At 29.7% G+C, this 21,396-nt stretch overlaps 1 protein-coding gene across 5 annotated transcripts in view; it reads right to left on the bottom strand.

The window, feature by feature from the left end:
* Positions 1–21,396, bottom strand: part of Pli (E3 ubiquitin-protein ligase pellino) — a 145,867-nt gene that overhangs the window by 81,703 nt on the left and 42,768 nt on the right. For 3 of the 5 annotated variants that reach the window (XM_024360072.2, XM_067045040.1, XM_024360075.2), the window contains one exon: positions 6,489–6,573. The exons of the other annotated variants lie outside the window; for them this stretch is intronic. In XM_024360072.2, coding sequence (XP_024215840.1) covers positions 6,489–6,496 — 8 coding nt within the window. In that variant the 5' untranslated portion in view covers positions 6,497–6,573. The remainder of the gene's footprint in view (positions 1–6,488; positions 6,574–21,396) is intronic. 5 annotated transcript variants of the gene reach the window in all.

Genomic DNA, 21,396 nt, shown 5'->3' with positions numbered 1-21,396 from the left:
GAAAGGAATTTTTGAAATAGCTTGAATGCTTTTTTAAGGTGCAGCACCAAAATTCTGACCAATGGCCTGTCTAAAATTTATCTCTTGCATCGACAACCTATTATTTTATCATCATTATCATTATATCAAACCTTCATTTTGACTTACAATTGGTTACAGTCTATAAACCTGGACATACTCCAAACAACATCAAGCTAAGTGGCATAAAAATTGCTACCCATTAATAAAAGAAATTGCTACAACTCTCATGTTGGAGGACACCAGAATACTGAAAAGTTGGGGCTTAATAATTATGAACGTAAATTAAATTCACTAATTGCCATTGGTTATTGTTTTTCTATACGACCATGAAATTCTACCTTAATATTTTTAATCCTCACCTGTTGTTAATTTTGTAAATTACAGGTAAGTATATATCTCTAAATATAAGTGCATACACAAATAAAACTCCTAACGTAAGGATATCTATCCGGTGCGACTATAGCAGCATATGTCTGTAACGAGAAGATAATCTATACAGTTCTGGTGTTGTTTTTTTACAAAATATAATAAGCTATATTACATATATATTGGAAGATTAATATATTTCCTTTTGTAATTTATTATAGAAAGGTGATAAAAGTGGTATAATTTATACATAAGTACAAAATAATAGAAAACGTAATAACGCACTTTGTAGGGCAGAGCTTATATATAGAAACCTGTACTACTATTCTGTTCTTTTCTTCACCGCAACTCGGCCGAATTTTCTAAGATATATTACATAAAGATGATTGACATTTATGATTGATGTCTGATATTTATAAAAAATCAAAAACAGGTTATAGGAAAATAGTCCGGGTGGCGGTTAACTAAGGTAAAAAATAGTAAAAAAAAAAAAAAAAAAGATTGGCAACTAAAGATTTTCCAGTTTGCAGGGCAAAATGCAATAAATTAAGTTAATACCACATAAATATATATGAATAGAAAACTAATTAATAATAGTACTGAATTAGTTTTCTATCCATCTATCTATATTTATATTTTATCAATTATAATTTGTTCATATAGCTTTATGTAACTTTTTACACTCTTTCTATTTTTATTCTAATTGTTATGTCATACTCCGCATTTAGTGTAGACTGGGGTGGAGTAGTCCTCGTCGACTCGTAGGACGAATGATTTTCCGATAGCTGTCAATCATTCGGCATAGTTTTTTTTTTCTTTCGTACCCTCGATTCAAAATAAATAATAATTCAGTACAAAAGATGTAGATAATGCTTCCTTCCTTTACCCATAGGTCTTTTAAAGGATATAGTGAGGTTCACTATATATGGAGAGTCAATGGCGCCAAATGCGCATTAATAAATTTTAAATCATGTCACAATCTCACAAAAGTAGATCCTAACATAAAAAAAAAGGCCATCCTTTCCCAAATAAATAGTAGTTTTCAACTATTTTTTAATGGCCAACGTTTCGACCCACACTGCAGGTGCTTTTCAGGGCTGTTGTGATTAGCGGAGGTGTACACTAATAAACAAACAAATTAACACCTCCACAATCAGCAGTGTGGGTTGAAATAATGGTCATTAATAAACAGTTCAAAGCCATTTTTTACTTTCCTTGTTCACTACCCAGATAATCTACAGTTAGGTAGGATAAATATTATTCAATTTTTCATCTTTACATTGAACTCAAGAGGATCTTCCCTACTTAACATAAACAATACTTGTTAACTATCAATTCCCTCAACCATTCTTTTATCTCTAACCCTCTTCAATTCATGAACTCAGTCCATTCACAGCGAACAAGATCCTTCATACCCCATACCACAGAACTTAAACATTCTTACTCCCCGCCTGCCCACACCACCACTCTCTCATCCCAATATTCCCCATGTTTTCTACTTATCATCCTTATTCAAATCAAGCTTTTTATAATATCTCGCAGACCGACACTAGCTCGTATGAAGATTTTAAGCACTGAATTTTTATTTATAATTATCAGATGTAAATAATTTGGAGGGTTTGCTACCGAAAGGATGCTGCTGCATTGCGGGAGAGTTTGAACTTACATACAATCATAAGATTGTAAGTTGACTATAAAGTCAACCAACAAATTTTGTATCTCTTTTGCTGTGGACTCTCCACTAGGCTATTTTCGAGTACTAAGGAATCCAATTACAATTATTAAAGTAAGTGTAAATTATTTTCAAGACAAATATTTTATTCGTTTTAGATAGTTTAGTTTTAAATATTAGGAAGCACGTATATTTCCTATCCCTTATCACAGTAGTTACCAAACTTTATTAGCTCGTCATCCATCTTTAGCCAAAAAAAATCGTTTAATTGAATTTATGTTTTTTATTAATACTATACCAGCTTAAGTTTACAATTGAGGATTTTAATTAGCAAAAGTTAATTCATCCATAACTGAAAAAAAAGGTTTTTTTTTTTTAACAAATTACAATTATACACAAAAAAATATTAAATTTAAAGTTTCCTTTGTCAAATAAGTGTTATGAATCAGTATTTCCAATAAAAAATTTACTTGAATACACGAGATGTTCCCAAAATAAATTTTCAATAGTAAGTGTTCATATCGACTTATAATAAAAAAAAAATCTATAATTATTAATAATTACTGTTTGTTGGACTAAATCCTAGTTGTAGATGTAACAGTGCCAATTGTATTGTTAAAAATTATTTAAGTACTAGTAGAAGAAATGCTATTGATGATACGATAAAATTGAGTATGTCAATAAGGTATGGCCATATATAATATGACAGTCTTGTAGTATTGAAACCAATTTGTTTTTTGTGAAAGAAAGAAGAACGCACACATTGCATATAAACAAATAATAACAAGGTTTAAGTTTTATGTTCATATTTTTTTTCCTTTAAAAGTTGATTTTAGGTGGTCAGGTGTGCGATTCCAGTAACATAACTATCTTACAATTTCCATCAGTCATGCTTTTATTAAATAAATATAAATACAACCCAGAATAGGATTGATGTCAAATTATTGATTTAAATTAATAAAAATTGATGAAGCCTTGAAGCTCAAGTCCGTATGTCTAAATAGGTCTGATTATCATAGTGTATAAGTTCTTTTCTTTACAGTAAATGAGAAGTTTAGAGTGTTTGTCAAGTAGATGTAATAATCGGAAACCACGAGCTTTGATTCAGATTTTGTTAATTGTAAATAGTATTTATTTTATGAAAGCTTGACTGACGGCAATTTTAATAGAGTCATGCGTGTTAAGCAACACTTAATAACTAATTTATGCGTTATGTATCGCAGTAGAATAATTATGAACCCTTGTAGATTTTGTATCTGAAGACGGCTTGTTGGGCCGAAACATAGTGAAATCAATAATAAATTTGTAGTGACTATTATGAGGCCATTTTAATTGATATACATATTATTTAAATTCATATATTTCTTTATTATCAATAACGAAAAATATTTAAGTAACAGTGTGTACACCAAAGAGAGGAGAGTTATAAGGAGCCCGTATGCCGGTGGACTGGTATCGATTTTCGGAATGAGAAAACATGGCCCCCCGACTATTAGAGCCACCTCAGGGACCTGGTACAAGTACCACACCCCCCACCTCGGGGTACTCACAAAAAAACTTCCTGTCATAAAATCGCTTCAACAACTTGAGCCGGGACAAACCGACTCGGCTAACGGTAGCCACGACACTCTCTATGCTAATACACAGCTCTAAATTATAGCAATCATCGGCGAAACAACGTCATCCCAGCCGGGCTACTGCTGTCTAAGTGGCCTAGACCCCGGAGGAGCGCCGCGGTAATTAATGCTTGCAATTATTGAGCGGTTAACGAAAACAGTTAACTTTCATCATTAAAAAGTCAACACAGCAAGCTAGTTACCAACGAACCTTCAAGTGCAATAAAACAATGGGCTCAGTGAAAACCAAACTGAATCTAAACAGACAGGGTGGCGAAGCCACTATATAATTTTCTGAAAGAAGAAAAAAAAAAGAAAAGAAAGCTGAACATAAGCAAAAAATACGGGTGTTAATCATATCAAACATTTATCGATGAAAATATATTTTAAAAAAGTAATGAATGGTCAACTTTTACCGAAAACTACCAATCTCTTAAAGTGTGGATGGGCTATTTGGATTGGCTGGTACAAATTGGTGTGATTTTGCGGGAGCTTCCTCGGGTATCGCTCTTTGTACACAAATCAAAGGGAGCTTGCACTGCATCCATACGTTTGTTTTCAGTTGGCATTGTTTTACAACTGTCAACAGATGATTATTTGTGCTATGTGTTTTAAATTTTTAAGAATTTCCTCAACGTTTTGATTAAAAAATTAAATCATGTTTAAGATTGTATATTTCAAAATTCTATCGATTCGGTGTAAATACATTGTTTCAGAACTTGTTAATTAACTTTAACAGTCTAATTTTAAATTATCATAGCTCAAATAAATATTCAAAAATATATTATATGCCTACATAATTGAATTAAAAAGTTTCTGATAAAAATTCTAGAAGGAAGGTTGAATTCATTGGTTAGGTAGCACTATTTATATAATCAAATTTTTATTATCTACATCCTACATATTTATGTTTCGTTTCCTTTCGCCTATCTTTATTTTATTTTATTATTTTAAATGAAAATACAGTAAATCGAAAGCAACAGTCGAAAAAATTTAATAGAACAAAACAAGCATGTGGATACCGATGTGTGTTGCTTCCTCTGTTTATCAAGCATTTGTACATGTCTGGGATTTGTGGCAATTAGCAAACGTATAGAACCATCACAACAATCCATTCCACTGACTTTTCTCTGTCTTAAAAAAATTACCTATTCTTCTCCAAATATGGAAGTGAAAAACAATTTTTTTTTAAACAATATTTCAAAATATTTATTAATAAATTGAGTATTAAACATTTTAACTATGAAAAAAAATATATACTTCTATGTATTCTAGAAATTAGTGTTAGCTAAGTGTCCACTGAGAACCCGAAATGGAATTCCCTTTCAAAAGAATTTTTATTTTTAATTGCTTATATTTTTACATAAGAATTTTTTACTATTTTACTTTCAAATATAATACATATTAGTCTAATTTTATTAATTTTTATTTTATTTTTTAAATGCAGTATAAAAGAAAAATCAAACGTGTATTTAAAGACTGTAAGGTAAGTAAGCAACATATTATTTGTAGTCCACTTAAATGTCGGAAAGCCTTACTTATTAATTTATTTTTAACCTTAACCTATAACTTATACTTTTAATCACATAAGTTGCAGGTAAAAATTAAATATGATATTATTAGACTCTATCAAATTCTAAACAATTAATTTCTAGGAATATGCTACTGCCTTATAAATTCAGTGCATAGAAGTCTGATTCAAACGAATATGATATATTAGACATTACTCAAGTCATAAGGAAGATATGAGAGTACAAAGAACAACCATTTTATAAAAATTCCAACTGAGGAAGAAACCATTACCCAGGGTTTCTGTGGTTCTCCGACACAATAGAGAGATAACAGCCGATTTCATGGTGCCTATTTAGAGGCAAACCTAAAACCCTGCAATCCGGTATTGCCCAGTTTACTATTTGTAATGATATATTGCCCACACATACGACATACTCCTCGATAGCTTTCAGACTGGTCCCGCAACTTTTTATAATGGGCTAGTTACCAAGTTTAGTTAGCAAGGCTAAATGAAGCTTGTCTCAGACCATGAGACGATAAATCCCAGGGTCTTACGGTAAAATAAATGATGGAGAAAATAAGGAACATTAAATATTTTAGTGTTACCATTAAAACTTCCATTTTGCAAGTCAGTCTGTGATTTTCAATCAAAAACGATTTTAGTAATAAAAGCACTACTTTTTTTCCATTTTTTAAAAATGGCTAAGTGTCGAGGAAAAAACGAGATACCGTGGAATAACTTCAATAATGATATATACCATTTAGTATATAAATATATGTATTATAACAACAAAATAACACCCAGTAAGTATTCATAATATTATTATATTTTTTATAACAAATTATTTTACGCTTTTTTCTTGATATTTATTTTGAAAGGATAGAAAAAAGGATCAAAATGAACTCAATGAAGAAGCCTCAAAAATTGCAGACAGCGATTGGAAAAAAAAAAAAAAACCATGCGTGCTTTAAAAAAATAACATAATCCAATCAATTTTAAAGGTTATTTCAAACCGATATTGGAACAACAATTAATACTTAGTTAATAAATTAATTTGAAGATTAGAGGATTTAAGTATAAGTTGTACACAAAATGTGAATAGCATACTATTATTAAACCTAGGTCAAAACACAAATAATACACCATTAACCAAACAGACGCAATAACGAACAATACAAGAAATCAAGCAATTATGGAAAAAAAAAACAAAAAAAAAAAACAGAAACGTGGTAAGTACGTTAATGTAAAGATGAGGTTAATAAAGATTAATAGAAATACAAACTCAAGAAATGAAACTTACAATACCATATGCACTTCTTTAATACAGCACCCAGTTTTCAATATTATCTGAACGGCTTAAGTCTGTGAGGTCTAGAGGCACTTACCTAAAAAAAAAAAAAAAATTAAATGAGCTTTATTTTGTTTATTTAATACTTTATCAAACTATTAATAAAATGAACTAATATGAGTACAAAAATAAAATTAATTATAAAATAAATAGAACACTGTCATCATTAAACACATTATCGTGCATGCTCGGTGATGGATTTTACATACTATGTACGTCATTTATATCAAGAGGCAAAGTTTTATTAAAATTGAATATATATGTACAAACGTGTTCGCAAATATATCCCGAAATGGTGCAGTAATAAACTTTATTAACGTATCCAAATTATAAACAAAATTAAAACGAAGATAGATGGCGAAAAATAAAAAGTGACCTGTTAACGAACAACTAAATGAAAAAACAAAACAATTAAAATTCACACAAATATGTTCCCCAAATATGTTTCCTTCCTTGTACATCAGAGGATAACTGATAAAAATTTACACCAATTTAAGCACCAAATATCCTAAAAAAAAAAATATATATATATATATATTTCCTTACTATTTCGATGAGGAAAGTTTAGATGCCTACACGCCAACTGTCACGTAAGGTATAAATAACTGGTTGCATGATGGCGTACTTTTTATCTAGAAAATGGGATAATTACAAATATTTAGCGTGCAAATTTGTACTAAAGTCTTTTATCTATGAGAAATTATTTTCTTTGACCAGAACGACAAAACAACAAAGTCGATGTTTAACTTTAATGAAAAAAATAAAAGATACAAACATTAGAGTATATAATTATTAAATAAAATATAAACATTTATATATTATATACATATACATATTTACATATAATAAAAATGGATGAACTGAGCATTGAGAAAACGAGTGAACGCCTTCTGTATTCTGAGCATTACATCACCTTTACTAACGCAGTTAAAGAGTTCAATGAACCAAGATTGTTAATGGTGTAATGTTTATCTTGTTTGGATTCACTTCCAAATCAGAATTAGAAATAGAAGTCCCAATGACTACTTTATATATGTTGTCGTTCTAAAAGAAAAAAAATTACAGTTATTTTTTATATGGTTGAATATTTATGGAAAGAACGAAAAAAAAAAATTGCAATTTAAGTGCTCAAACGTTTATTTAAACAGAAATCTTCAAGGAATTTGATATCGATACTTTAATGCACCACTGTTACGTAATGGTTTCGAAAATTTCAAAGACATGTTTTGAAATAAGTCAGCTATTTTAGTGATGATGTTTTTGGCTTTTCAGGTGTCCTTGAACCAACTTACAACTTCATGTATTCGGAGTAGAACTTCACAAGGAAGAAAAAGTTATCAGAATTCAATAAAGGGTTTAATATCTATTGTCCATTAAAGTATAGATTTAGTTTAATGTTTTTATTGGGGGGACGTTCGTAGCAGAGCGAGTTAATGCGTTTTGGATCGTGACCGCAGCGGCGCCGATTCTAGTCCGGGCGGGAGGTCGACTATTTTTCTGTGGCGATCCCACTAAATGAAAACTTGATCCTTCACCATGGTTAAAATAGGGTAGTAACCCGTAGACCTCCCCTCCCCCAGAAATAGCTAGGAAGGGGGTAAAAAAAAGTATTGAACGAAGATTGTTTTCGAGTGGAGGTCAAAACATACAAGGAACAGAAGAAAAAACTATTATTTATTTAGTATCCTTCATTATCAGTGACTAATAGTAAATAAATACTTTTCGCTACTATTTTTTGTACATTACAAGTAGATCAAGATCTACACACACATTATCATTCTAAAATAAATTACATAGGAGGAGAAGATGATTGGGATTGCGGTCAATGAAATACATATAAATTAATAAAAGTAGAAACTTATTTATTACTTCCAACGTTTCGGACAGAATTTCGGGCCTTCATCAGGACTAAGAAAAAAAACAAGATAACAACCATGATGATTATTATCATAAATGGAATAAGAGAAAAAAAGAAACATTAGAAGATAACAGAATAATGTAGGTACATAAGTATTGAAGAAAATACATGGTGTAATATTAAAAGAATTGAAAATGTATATAATAAAATACAAGGAAAAAGTAATATAAAAATTAAGAATAATTTTTTTTTATTTTTTAATTCCCTTTTTATTTTTTTATTTCCTTTTCTCTAAATTTTACGATGGTCCTTCCTTTTATTAAAAATTAGAAAGGTTGGATTCATTATGAATATTTTTCTTCCTTGTATTAATTACACATGTCAACGATCTCCCAATTTCAGTATAAAACATTTCCAAGTATGTTAAATTTGTTTCAAAGCATACTCTTTATCGAATTAATGAAAAATGAATAGGATGGATTTATTAATATTTTTTAAAAGTTAAAATAAATAGGAAAAGAGATAAGTTATCCTTAATGAGAAAAGTAAAATTGTTCGATAGTTTATTATTATTATTTCTTTCTTATTTCCTTTAGATATTTTTTTCCTTAAATCAGTTGAGCCAGACAGTTTGCTCTTATATAGCTTTTTTAATGTAAGCAAAAGATGCAACTATAGACTCGGAGATAAGTGGGAGCAAAACGAATAAGTCTGTTCACAGCAACCTTGCCAACGGCATTGTTTTCTGAATACAACTTTCATGGCATTTCTTTTTTAAAATACTGCCTTTGCTAATCTCGTACAAATTATGAAAAATGTCATTCCTTCTTCAAGTAAATTCATGTTTCAGATGGGAGCAAAATGGGTTTATGATAAAACTGTACATGTCAATGTTGGGAAAATGTTTAAGTTTCTTTCCAAAGCTTGCAAATTATGACTGAATTTAAATGATTGAAACTGGATTTAAAGGTTTATCTCACATATTTTTTAAATCAATATCTTAAAAGAAAATAATACTAATTTACCATCAAATTGGTTTTTATTTCTTTTATTTATGTTTTGCAATGACAATCTGAATTCATTCGAAACAAATGATAAAGTCGTACAACCAGAAAAATGGTCTACGGGAAGACGTGCAATATAAATCTTTAAAAGCAGATCCAAACTTCTAAATTGCAGGTTTATAGTGAAAATTAAATATTATTGCCAGAACACCCATGCCATAGGCTTGCCGCACCGTATGAAAGCACGCAGGTAACCCGGACGGACATTTTCTAAATGTGCACGGTGCAAGGTTTTAAATCCATACAAACAATAAATTAAGCAGAACCGAGAAAACACCAGCAGTTTAATTATAAGACCCTTTTTACTAAATAATAAAATAAATAAAAGATATTTCGCATCTAACCTATATAATTAGTTTTGACACTGAAGAGATAATATTTTTTGTAAATGAAGACCCAATTGGTACCGACACTATAATATGAATAAGGAAAAGACCTTTAGCCATTGTTAGTAAGAATCTGCTCCTTTAATGGATCGAGGTTACTAGATCGTTCTGCGGGGTGGCCTTCCAAGAGAAATGGGCAAACAATTGTGATTTAGCAGCAGTAATTCGATCCTAAGCTTCAATTGATAATATTGATCAGTTCAAATGAGATTTGTTTAAAAAAAAAAAAAAATATGGCAAGATATCAGATTTCGTATCCAAAGAACTATAAGCAAAGGACTGTGCACGTCCAATAATACAAATCTAAACTATTAGAAACTTCAATGATCATTTTTTTATTTTATGGAACATAGAATAGATATTTACAATAATATCATTTAGGTTGCAGACCAATAATTTGAAATTAAGAACACAACTGTATTATTATAAAATTTTGTATAAAAAGTTAATTATATATATATATATATTTATTCTGACGGTCTCCCTTTCAAATGCTGATCACGTTCGACGTTGCCTAACTTTTTTTATATCTTAAAAGCTTCATCATTAACACGAATACCCTGGCTGCATATATATATTTATATTGTGTAACAATGAATGAAAATTACTATGAGCATAAAATGTTAACAATATTGTAAACAGGGTCAGGAGATTGTTTTACAAAAAGCGTTCCCTATCTCTTCTATCAGCAGCTCTTGTCATTCGTCTTAGTATCTTTAAGTCGAATTGCAGACGATTTTCGTCCATGACTTCGAAATAACAAAGCACGCATGCCGGTCTTGGAGCCATTTCTATCAGGTGACTCAGAAGATAACCGTGAACGATCGCCAGTACATAATCTATAAGCACTTATGTTCCTTTATCTACTGCGTTCGAAGAATATCCAGTTACAACAGACAGTAAACAATCCTCTCCCCAGACAGCACAATGATAGAGCTAGGAGCTAGCGGAGGGAATAACACAATAGCAAGTATTACCATGGCTAAGGATAGCTGGTCAGCAAGTCGTGATTCCGTCCGTAGCAAATCTAGCAAAGAAAGCATCAGTTTGCTTACGCTCATTCAGCACTTCTTGCACGAGGCCGTGACCTCAACCTGGAAAACCTCCTATCTAACGGTACGGGTTCATAACCCTTTGTATGTGACGTCGTAATTAATTAATGAGAAAATACAGAATCTCTTTGTCAAAAGAACAATTAAATAAACATGATATGCAAAGAGGTTTTTATGGTTGACAGACCATTCAGAAAGGAAAATAACAGAACAAAAGTTGCTTATGAGGACATGGGAACAAGCTAAGGGTGTTCATTAAATGTATTTACAGTAGGCAAGGTTTTAGAATGACAATTCACAATGGTAGAAAATGTAAAAGAAAAGAAAATTCGCATAATTAATCTTTGAAAAAATTGAGATTCAGCATCCCAAATAATGATTATAAAATAAAATAGTAGGGGTAGGCTGATCATGTTTTTACCTCATGCCTAAGATAAGGTTAAAACATAAAGAAGCAACGTCAAATTTTCATAAAATGAGGTTGGTAAAACAAAAATTGTATTTACGTCTGAGGAAGACTAAAAACTTGCAAAGGAACATAAAAACTTAAGGTGCTGCAATACGCTTGCCAAACTATGGCAATATATATTTTTCATATAATTCCATATAATTCCTAACTCTAACCAAATAATTTTTTTTAACTTTTTTTTATAGGTAATGTTTTAATATACCCACCCTTTATGTTTTTCTAAAATGAATGGAATGTTATTTTACCCTAATTAAAATGGTAACTGCATTAGCTCCAATAAGAATTTTAGATTTATTTTAATTTGTATAATTTCGAATTTAGGTTACGAAAAGTGTCATCAGCCAATATCAAAATATTACTGCGAAGGATAAATCTAAACTAAGAGGAAAAGATCGATGAGTTAATAAAGATATTGTTGACAGCTAATTCTTCGATGCTACTTAAGCTGGTAGTAGAAAAGATATTTCAAAGAAAATATAACAAATTTAATTTTTTTTTTTTTAATATCCCTTTGGGAAAGTACCTTTCTTACTTTACAGTTTAATTAATTAATTTTACATAAATAAAATATTCCTTCCTATACTCCGGACTGATCATCCACGTTTAGGTGTTCTATTCTAAAAAGTAGTTATTGCTGTTTACTATTGTGTATCATTTCTTTTTTTAACATTTAAATTTTATTGATCAATTTGAAAAATAATCAAAATTAATTTGCTTTAGAGTAATCTTTTTTATTGATAACTTGGCATACCTTTTTTTCTTTATTGTTATATCTTGCGTTTTGCCTACTAAATAATCTATCAGGATGAGAAAAAAAAGAAGATTATATCATAAATTAAAGCATCAGAAAAAGAAAACTACTTAATAGACAAATTTAAAGTCAAAGTCCCTATATTTTTTTAATTTTATTATCTCATGTAAATTTATATAAACCTATTCTGTATATAACATCAGTCAAAGAAGTTAAAAGAAAAAAAAAATGTACAACAATCTACTAATAAAAAAGTATTTTATTCAACATTCGAAAAGGGACTGTGTCTAGAACTAAAATTGTAGATGTGAGGAATGACATCAGAAACACTCAACCACTTCGTTGCCCTTCAACCCATTTAAGGGTCAGGCCCCTAGTTTATAGGGCTGAATGTGCCCCGTGAGACTGTCTATCCCAGAGTTGATCCAAGCCTGGCACAGCAGGGGAAAAAAAACACTTCATACTACAAACTTGAACCGGAACCCTACAGTCCCTCCGATCCCACTTAGCCATCTCAACAAGTCATTCTACATGATCCTAAGAAACAAGTAACATGGTAGATTGATAGTAATGTCTGTACTAAATAGCGAATACAACACTAGAAATGACTTTCTTTCAAAAGTATTCATCCGAGAGTTAGAAAATACAATATATATAATTAGAATATATAACATAGAATAAACAATAAAATAACAAAGTGGAATATACAAATACGGGGGTCGTCCGAAGCTCAGGTGGTTAGACAGTCTTCAATCCGGTTCGAATCCGGCCGGGGGCGTTAACTTTTTTCATTGAGTGACGGTCCCACAAAATAATAAACTTGACCCCCAACCATGCCTAACAGCAGCAACGACTCCATTGGGAGTCTTGACCGAAACAACATATATATACATATGGATAACATACATCTAAGGTCAGAATGATGATTTTTTCAGAGCAATAATTTCCAACTCCATATTATGGCTTCAATCAAAAGGAACAGCATGTTTTATTATCCGGCGGTATAGAAAATTTAGTTAAAGATATGTTAACAGTAACTGAAATTAGGTACTGTTACAGAAATAAGTACTTTACTTCAACTTCCAAATACGTTTTACAAGGCCACATGTGCAGAGCAAGAGACTCAGTACTGGTAAAATTGTACAAGGTACTTATAGTAACAGTACATTTAGAACGAACAGAAATAAATCATCAGATAGAAGCAGTACATAGACATTAGTTTTATCTCAAAATTTAACGACGCAATCAAAATCGCCATTCGACCCAAAACATAAAATCACTAATTCTATAAGATGTTTCAAGAATTCAGTACATTTTTTCATTAAATAGTTCTCATACAAAATTTGTTGACGACTAAATAAACGAATATGAAGAAATATTCAAGACTCCATTACTCTATGACTTTTGTTTATGAATAAACAAACGGGTTAGAAAAGTCAAATGTTTAAATTCTGCTACGGCGGTTCTTTGGTATTTTATTTTTTTATTCAGTACAAAAATTTTTATGTTGATAAATTCCATTTATGAAGTTTTGAGTTGTCATACCAATGGAGAATATTCTAATAAAGGGTTGTCTCTATTATCTCTTCTAGCGGAGTGAAAATATGACTGAGTTTATTTGAAGGTTTATGTGCAATCTTTATTTCATTAATGTCAATTAATTCAATGAACGTTTTCTTAAGAGATTAATATACGTAAAAGAGATGATTTATTCACTATATCAGGTCTACCTTTAGCCAAAACTTTAATAGGGACTTATGATATCACGGGAACAAGATGGAAGAAAGGCAGAGTATACCATGAGCACTGGGCCAGAGACCTATTTTAACATGTCATCAAAGAAATCGGTAATTGCAGAAAGGAATAATAAACAAAAAAATTGGAAAATGTATCGGGTGACAAAAAGGAGAGCAGGGAGTCAACAATAGAACGAAGAGAAAGTGAAACCTAACTTTGACAATAGCTGGCGCAGTTTGCGAAAGTGGATAAAGACGGTCGAGGGCTAGCCATGGACCCGCTTATTGGCTCATTTAAAATTCTTTGATCGGGCAACAAGTTCAGGGAAAAAAAAGACAATTTAAATTGGAAGAACATAGTTGACAGTTCGAAGTAGATTGGAGGAAGGAATATTCAAATAAAATCGGGACCCTACTGCAAAGCGAAATACTTTGGTCGGGTATTATTCTCACAGTGAATGAAATAGGCTGGTAACTTGTATGCAATCCGTCCGTCATGTCCTAAACGGAGTATGTGTGATATAGGAAATAAAAATAAAACAAAAATTAACCCGATGAATGCTAATATGGAGCGAGTCAAGTCAAAACTGGAGTTTTCGTATATAAAACTCTTTGAGGGAGTTTATTCCTTGTTAAAAATATATTAGAACTCCTGAAGTATTCAATCTCAAAATTTGAGTTTTAACTTATACAACTAATCGAATTTAACAGTACAAATTTGTATTGACTAACTAGTCTTAAAATTTTATTTTAAATAAAAATAAATAAGAAAAAAACATCTAACCTGATATAATCAATTTAAATCATTAATACACATTAATAAGGTTATAACTGACTACTGATGAAATATTTCAAAGGTAAGAAAATGCTGGGGAGACTTAAGTCCAATTGCAAGGAAATGACTTAAAATTTTATAATCAGGACAAATCCCTTAAAATTAAAATATTATTTAAAAAATGAGATAGAACATGGACAGTGCATTCCAGCATTCACTTCTAAGGTATTTAACTGCTCTAAGAATTATTGTGCCGAAAGTTTAGAAGATGAAAATAAAGGAGATAAGAAGTATGTAGAGTTTCTTTCCCTAGAAAATACAATACATGAGTACAAAAGATTATGTTTCCTTAGTCATTGAATAGCTTACCAGTTTCATTAAATGGGCCGTGTTTTAATTGAGTAACTAAACATATTTATTCATAGAATAGATAAGTCACTTTATTCAATTACTACCAGCACATATTTTTGGGGACCATCCCCAGAATCTAAAATTTTTGTTAGCTTTATATTGGCCATATTTGATTTAAAAAAATACTCCTAAGTCGCTTTGTAACCCTCTTTGTAAAAATAAGATGATTGTACGCCCTGTGAGCCGGTAGCTCCTCTTTAAATTTTGTGCAATAACAGGTGTGCAATATAAAATAAATTATAATTATAATTTATTCCAAAAATAGTTGGGTAACATGAAATCCTTATTTTAGGTTCAGTAATGAAAAAAATAATATAATTATACATACAAAGAAATAAATAAAAATAAACATAAATGTTTAAGAAACAGTAAAAGATGATTTTCCTGGAAGGATGACCTTTACTTTTGTTGTACAGAATGATAAAGCTTGAAACAATCGCCCAAACATAATTCAAAATCAAATTTTATTTTTACACACTTCTAGGATAATTTTTGTTTTAAACCAGTCTTGTTATAATGACTGCTTCTCCATACTGACTGATAATTGCAATTCAAGATCAATGCATACCCTGTTAGTACAAGAGCCTAAGAAGAGAAAAAAGGCAGTTATCTCACCCCAATTTCTGATTACTTTAACGAAAAATATGTATGATTACTAGACAAAATTGATGAGTCTGCCAAGTATAGGTAGGGGGAATAAAAAATGCCGGCTGTTTCAAAGCAATAAGAAAAATTAATTTTTCATTCGGAGCTCTATATCTTAAAAAGGAGGAACAAGAAAAGAAAACCTAAGATAACGTAATTTAAAGAAGAGTAAATTTGCTAAAATATGAACCATAATAGAGTTATTTACATTAAATAGTTCTCGAGATATAGATTTTTAAAAAGCAACATTTAATAAAAATGTTGTATGGGACGTACTGAAAGATCAGTAGTTAGTGATTTTATTTTGAAAAAATCTCCAAAACCATTTGATGTACAGATGTCTATTAGCACTCAAGATAAAGCTAGTTTAATGAGCTATAAAGCAGTTTTTGATGTTTATCTTCTTAGGGGTAATAGTTTTCATGAAATTTGTTAAAATAAATTGGTTTATAGTTGTCCGGACAAATTTTCATATGCCAAATTTATATTCATGTGTGAATATCATAAAAACTACTAACGCTACGAAGATAAGTGTCATACACTACTTTATAATAAGTTAAATTTCCTTTATTTTGAGTGTTGTCAGACATATGTACGTCTTATAGATATATTTTTTCAAAAATCCAACATTTTATATGAACAACTAGAAATTAACATTTTGTCAGTTTATTTTGTCAAATATCATAAAACTACTACTCCTACAAAGATAAACATTATTAACTATTTTATAGTAAATTTAACTAGCATTAATTTGAGCGCTAACAGACATCTGTACATCCAATGGTTTCTGAAATAAAGTTTTTCATAAATCAAACTTACTGTCCGAACAACTATAAATCAATTTATTTTAGTAAATATCATGAAAACTACTATTCCTACGAAGGTAAAGGTCATAAACCTCTTTATAGTCCATTAAACTGGCTTTAATTTGAGTGCTAATAGACATCTGTACGTCACATATTTCCTGATATATAGATTTCTCAAAATAAATTACTACTAACCTTTAACTAACATGATTTTTAAGAAATTTTGCTTTTTAAAAAGTTATATCTCGAGAACTATAGAACGTAAATAGCTCATTTAGGGCTAATATTTCAGCAAATTCACCCTTCTTTAAATAATGTTATCTTTGGTTTTTTCGTGTTGTCGGTACTTTTTAAGATATAGAGCTCCAAATGAAAAATTAATGTTTTTTTAAGGTTTTGAAACAGCCACCATTTTTTATTCCCCCTACCTATACTTGGCAGACTCGTCAATTTTGACTAGTAATTATACATAATTTTCATTTAAGTAATAAAAAACTGGGGTGAGATAACTGCCTGTTTTTCTTCCCGGCTCTTGTACTATGTGTGCAGTTGGTCTCGCATGGGTTAAGTCACTTAATATAAAACAATCAGTAATAATTTAATAACATGTTTAACAATGAAATTAGCAAGTTTTATGTATACCTTGAATCCAGCCTTTCTGATATTTTATACTCAACTTGGTTATTCTTTTTAGAAGACCCGAAAACTTTTAAAAAATTCAGACTAGATAGGAATAAAAAATCTAACTCATTGTGAGCTACAGACTGCAGTATGAGGCACTAGCTCCTTCGAGAAAAATTTGACATGATTCATGAATGATACACCACTTATCTTCAAGCGGAAACAAAATTAAATCCATGATAACAAGTCATCGCCGCTTTGATTACAGATTGCATTGATATTTATTCAAAATAGATTATCATGGATGGTTCATAACCAACATTTTGATTTACTAATTTATAGAGATAATTAAAATTAAGGGTAGGCTGGCGCTTTCTCATCTAGTGATCAAACTCAAAGATTGCATTAAATTGTTCAAGTTAGCCAAAAAATAATAAATATTTTTAAATATTCCACATATTTTCTTCCCGATGCCATTTTCATTTATTAGGTACTGATTTGGCTACAAGTTACACCCCGAATTCTCCAGATTTATATATACTCTCCGCAATAACAAAAAAAATAAATGCCAGCTGATTTGATCTCAGATATTCTAAGTTAGGAAAAAAAGAAATATACATCTTTTTTCTGTTTTTTTTTTTAAATATTTTGTTATTAAGTAAATATCATCAATAACTTTACAGTTTATCAACATGCCAAACGCAAAAAAATAAAATAAATACAAAAGTTTTTGAAGATTAGATAAAATTTATAGGACTCTGGGCCATAAAATAGATTTCGCACTTAGACAGATAATTTATTTAATATAGATATGATTGTGTTTAAGATTATTTTTACTTTATTTTAATTTTTTATCTCAGTTGTTTTCTTATTTTCTAATATTTAGCTCAGTTATCCGTCTATGTTTATTTATATGTATGATTGTATTTTTATCTATTTTGTTTATATTTAATTATTTTATTGTGTTTAGTTATGTTATTAACATTATTTATTTAAATTTTATTGTTAGTTAATATGTGTATATAGAATGATCTCTGATATCTATTGCCCTTTAATGTGGCAGAATCTATTATTACATTGAATAATAATAAATAAAAAAAAAAAAAAAATACCGCTAAGAATGATCTATTATTTTTTCTAAAAAGATTAATCGAAATCAATTTAAAAATTTTGAAAATGAAAAGAGAACCACATTTCTAATTTAAGGGACTCGGTAACTTGAAAATGTTTTGAACTTCCTTCTTATTTTTTTCAAAAGTAATTATTATTTATAGAGAAAAAAATAGATTATTTTTTTATTTGTTTATAACAGGAAAATGACCAAGTTAGTACGAGATAGAGATAAATTGTGAGCCCTGATTCAGTTTACACAACTACTGTTACTGTTTTCCTCCAACGTCACGAAATATTATAAGTACTGAAAACATTGATTAAAATTAGTACTACATGTAACATAATATTCTAATATCAGAAAAAATAAAAAGTAAAATCTAAAACTATTCCCTTGGAGTGGCAGCGTTCCAGTTTAAAATTAGATATAATGTAATTTAATAATATTTTTTCGAAGCTGTTATAAATATTCAAAAGTAGTTAAATAGCAAAGATTGCAAACTATTTGCTAAGATATAAAAGAAATAATAGATCAACTTTAAAAAGATAATACTCATATAATTTCAAATTAATTAAGAACATAGGAATCACAAGAAACCACAGTCAATTAACAAAACAATAATCAACTGATTCATTAGAATCAATACAACCAGTTGATTGCACAACGGCAATGAGAAAACACGATTATGAAATTGCACAAAAAGGGTACTTGAAACTACAAATTAGTTAAGGTAATGAAACTCCATTCCGCAATTTTACAATACTGTGACAATATATTTTTTTAATGTAACAAAATACCTTAATATGAAAATATATATTTTTAAATTACCATTATAAAAGACTCATAAGGCATTTAAAAAAAAATCCTGACTAATAGTTTAACAATTAAAGGTTTTTCGATTATTCTTGAATGTTGGAAATTTCCTACTTAATGAATATGTATGTCGTAAAATATCTTTACGTATAATATTATCATTCATAGCATAATCTCCAGACAAAAGTTTCTAAGTATGATTTTGGGGACCCTCGGGAGTCAAATTTTGAGGATTTGTAGTTAAGATGTTATACAATAATAGTACCAAGTTAAATATTATACATAAAGGAAAGTCGTTAAAATATTGTAAGTTAAAACATGACCAAAATAAGTTGCTTAAAAGTGTAGAACTTCACTCTGAGATAGTATAAAGATTTTACAGGAAAAACTGACTTATACTACTTTTTCCGCCTTTTCTAGATATTTCCACGAGGATTCAACAAATAATACTGCTCTTCCATGTTTAGTGGCTGACAAGGGAAAGCTTGGTCTAGACTAGGTCGAAAAATATTGACCACGTGTCTGAAGGTTCCTTGTCAATGTGTCATAGGAGCCGAGAAAACGTTTTTTAATATATATGTATATATAGTTGACCGTAAAAATTGATATATAAGAAGATGGTCAGGGTTGCGGTCAAAAGAGATATAAAAATAAATAAAATTAAAAATTATTATAAAAATAAGGAAAATTAATAGTTGTAAACTATTTTTATTTCTCTTTTGACCGCAACCCTGACCATCTTCTTATATATGTTTTTAAATATAATAACAGATTTTTGATATTATTGTAATCCGCCTTTGTCTTTTTTATTAATATTATTTTTTCCTTCATGCAGTATTAGAACAAATTATTGTTTATTAAATTAAATGAATATAAATGTATTGAGTACCACAAAAAACCAAAACACGCTTCCAGTACAATAGAAAAACAATTTTTGAAAAAGGAAAAATCAAGTCAGAATTGTTTTTAGTGTCTATAGAAATCCTTAAATACTAATTTTCATATTAATTATAAATTAGAAATTTTTTGACTTCATTTTCGGTCTATGTCCTTGTTTTAGAAAAACAATTCTAAACTCTACACAATTTTATTCAAATTTAATGTTACAATAATTGTGGAAAAGTTGTACTTCCATTGTTCCAACCCTTATCAATTTCTTTTAGATTTTATTTCTTTATACTGGAGAAATGTAGTTTTAAATGAAGAAAATTTTATTACTTCATGATTCGTTTGCATAGGTCTGGCTAGTAATTTTTCGTGCAGTTTAGATAACCAAAACTTCCTGTAGATTGATGGAGTTGTGTTGTAGTTAACGCATTTTTGTGATTTTAGAGAAATGCGAGATCCTTAGGAACAGAAGACAGCAAAACGTCAAAGTTGAATAATACCTCAAAAAAATATTCTGGTATTTACAATACATACTATTTCTTAAGAAGTCGAGGAAGTGTAATATTCGCAATATTTCTCACAGAAAAAACATCGTACAAGTTTCCTCTGAAATTACATAGCACGTTGATGCAATTCGGTGAATACAGTGGTGACATAACCTTAACAGTAAATTCATAGAAATCGCGTAATACCACCATTCGTTTAAAAAGAAAACTATTTTTTAATTAACTATTTTCAGTCAAAACTCTGATTAAAAGGTACGCCTCGAAAGAACATTGTGAGAAAATGATTTGATCCAAAGGAGGTCGAAACTGGTGAAGTAGAGTTGACGGCCGGAGGGTTGAAGGCCAGATCCGTTCAGATAACTGCACTTCTTACCAATCAGCCGAGACGCCAATGCAGGCAGTAAATGCAATCTTACTATAGCTAGAAATTTAAAATAATTCTAAAAATTGCATTATTTAACATTTGGCTAAAGGTATACGAATTTATTACTTATCCATTTTCAAGGAAGAAAACCATGTTAGTTACTTTTTACTCCATTTACTTACACATTTTAATGGATTCGTTCCGATTATAAAATATTATATCAACAATTAACAATAGTTCTATTTTCATACTGGTGTCCAAAACATAAGTATCTAAACAGTAAACCAATCACTTAAAATGATATATAAGACGTCAAACAATTAACATAAACAGGATAACGGAGGTGTTTTACAATATATAGAAATAAAGGAAGGAGTATTATATAATTATTAATCTTCCAGTTCCACTAATAATTATTTCGTTAAAAACGAATAAACAATATATTATTTATATTATAACATATGAACGGAATTGAGTATATATTATTATAACTTGTGTAGGTAGAAACGTGTTTATAATCTTTATCATAACAACTTCACATCCGTGGGAGGCAAATGCATAATACAAACATTATAAGAAGTTTGACATTATTGTATGAGGATAA

Source organism: Halyomorpha halys, unplaced genomic scaffold (assembly GCF_000696795.3).
Source record: "Halyomorpha halys isolate HHAL.00 unplaced genomic scaffold, Hhal_1.1 Scaffold251.1, whole genome shotgun sequence".
NCBI lineage: Eukaryota > Metazoa > Arthropoda > Insecta > Hemiptera > Pentatomidae > Halyomorpha > Halyomorpha halys.
The sequence above is the reverse complement of the archived record's forward strand: the minus strand, read 5'-3'. Positions and strand labels throughout refer to the sequence as shown.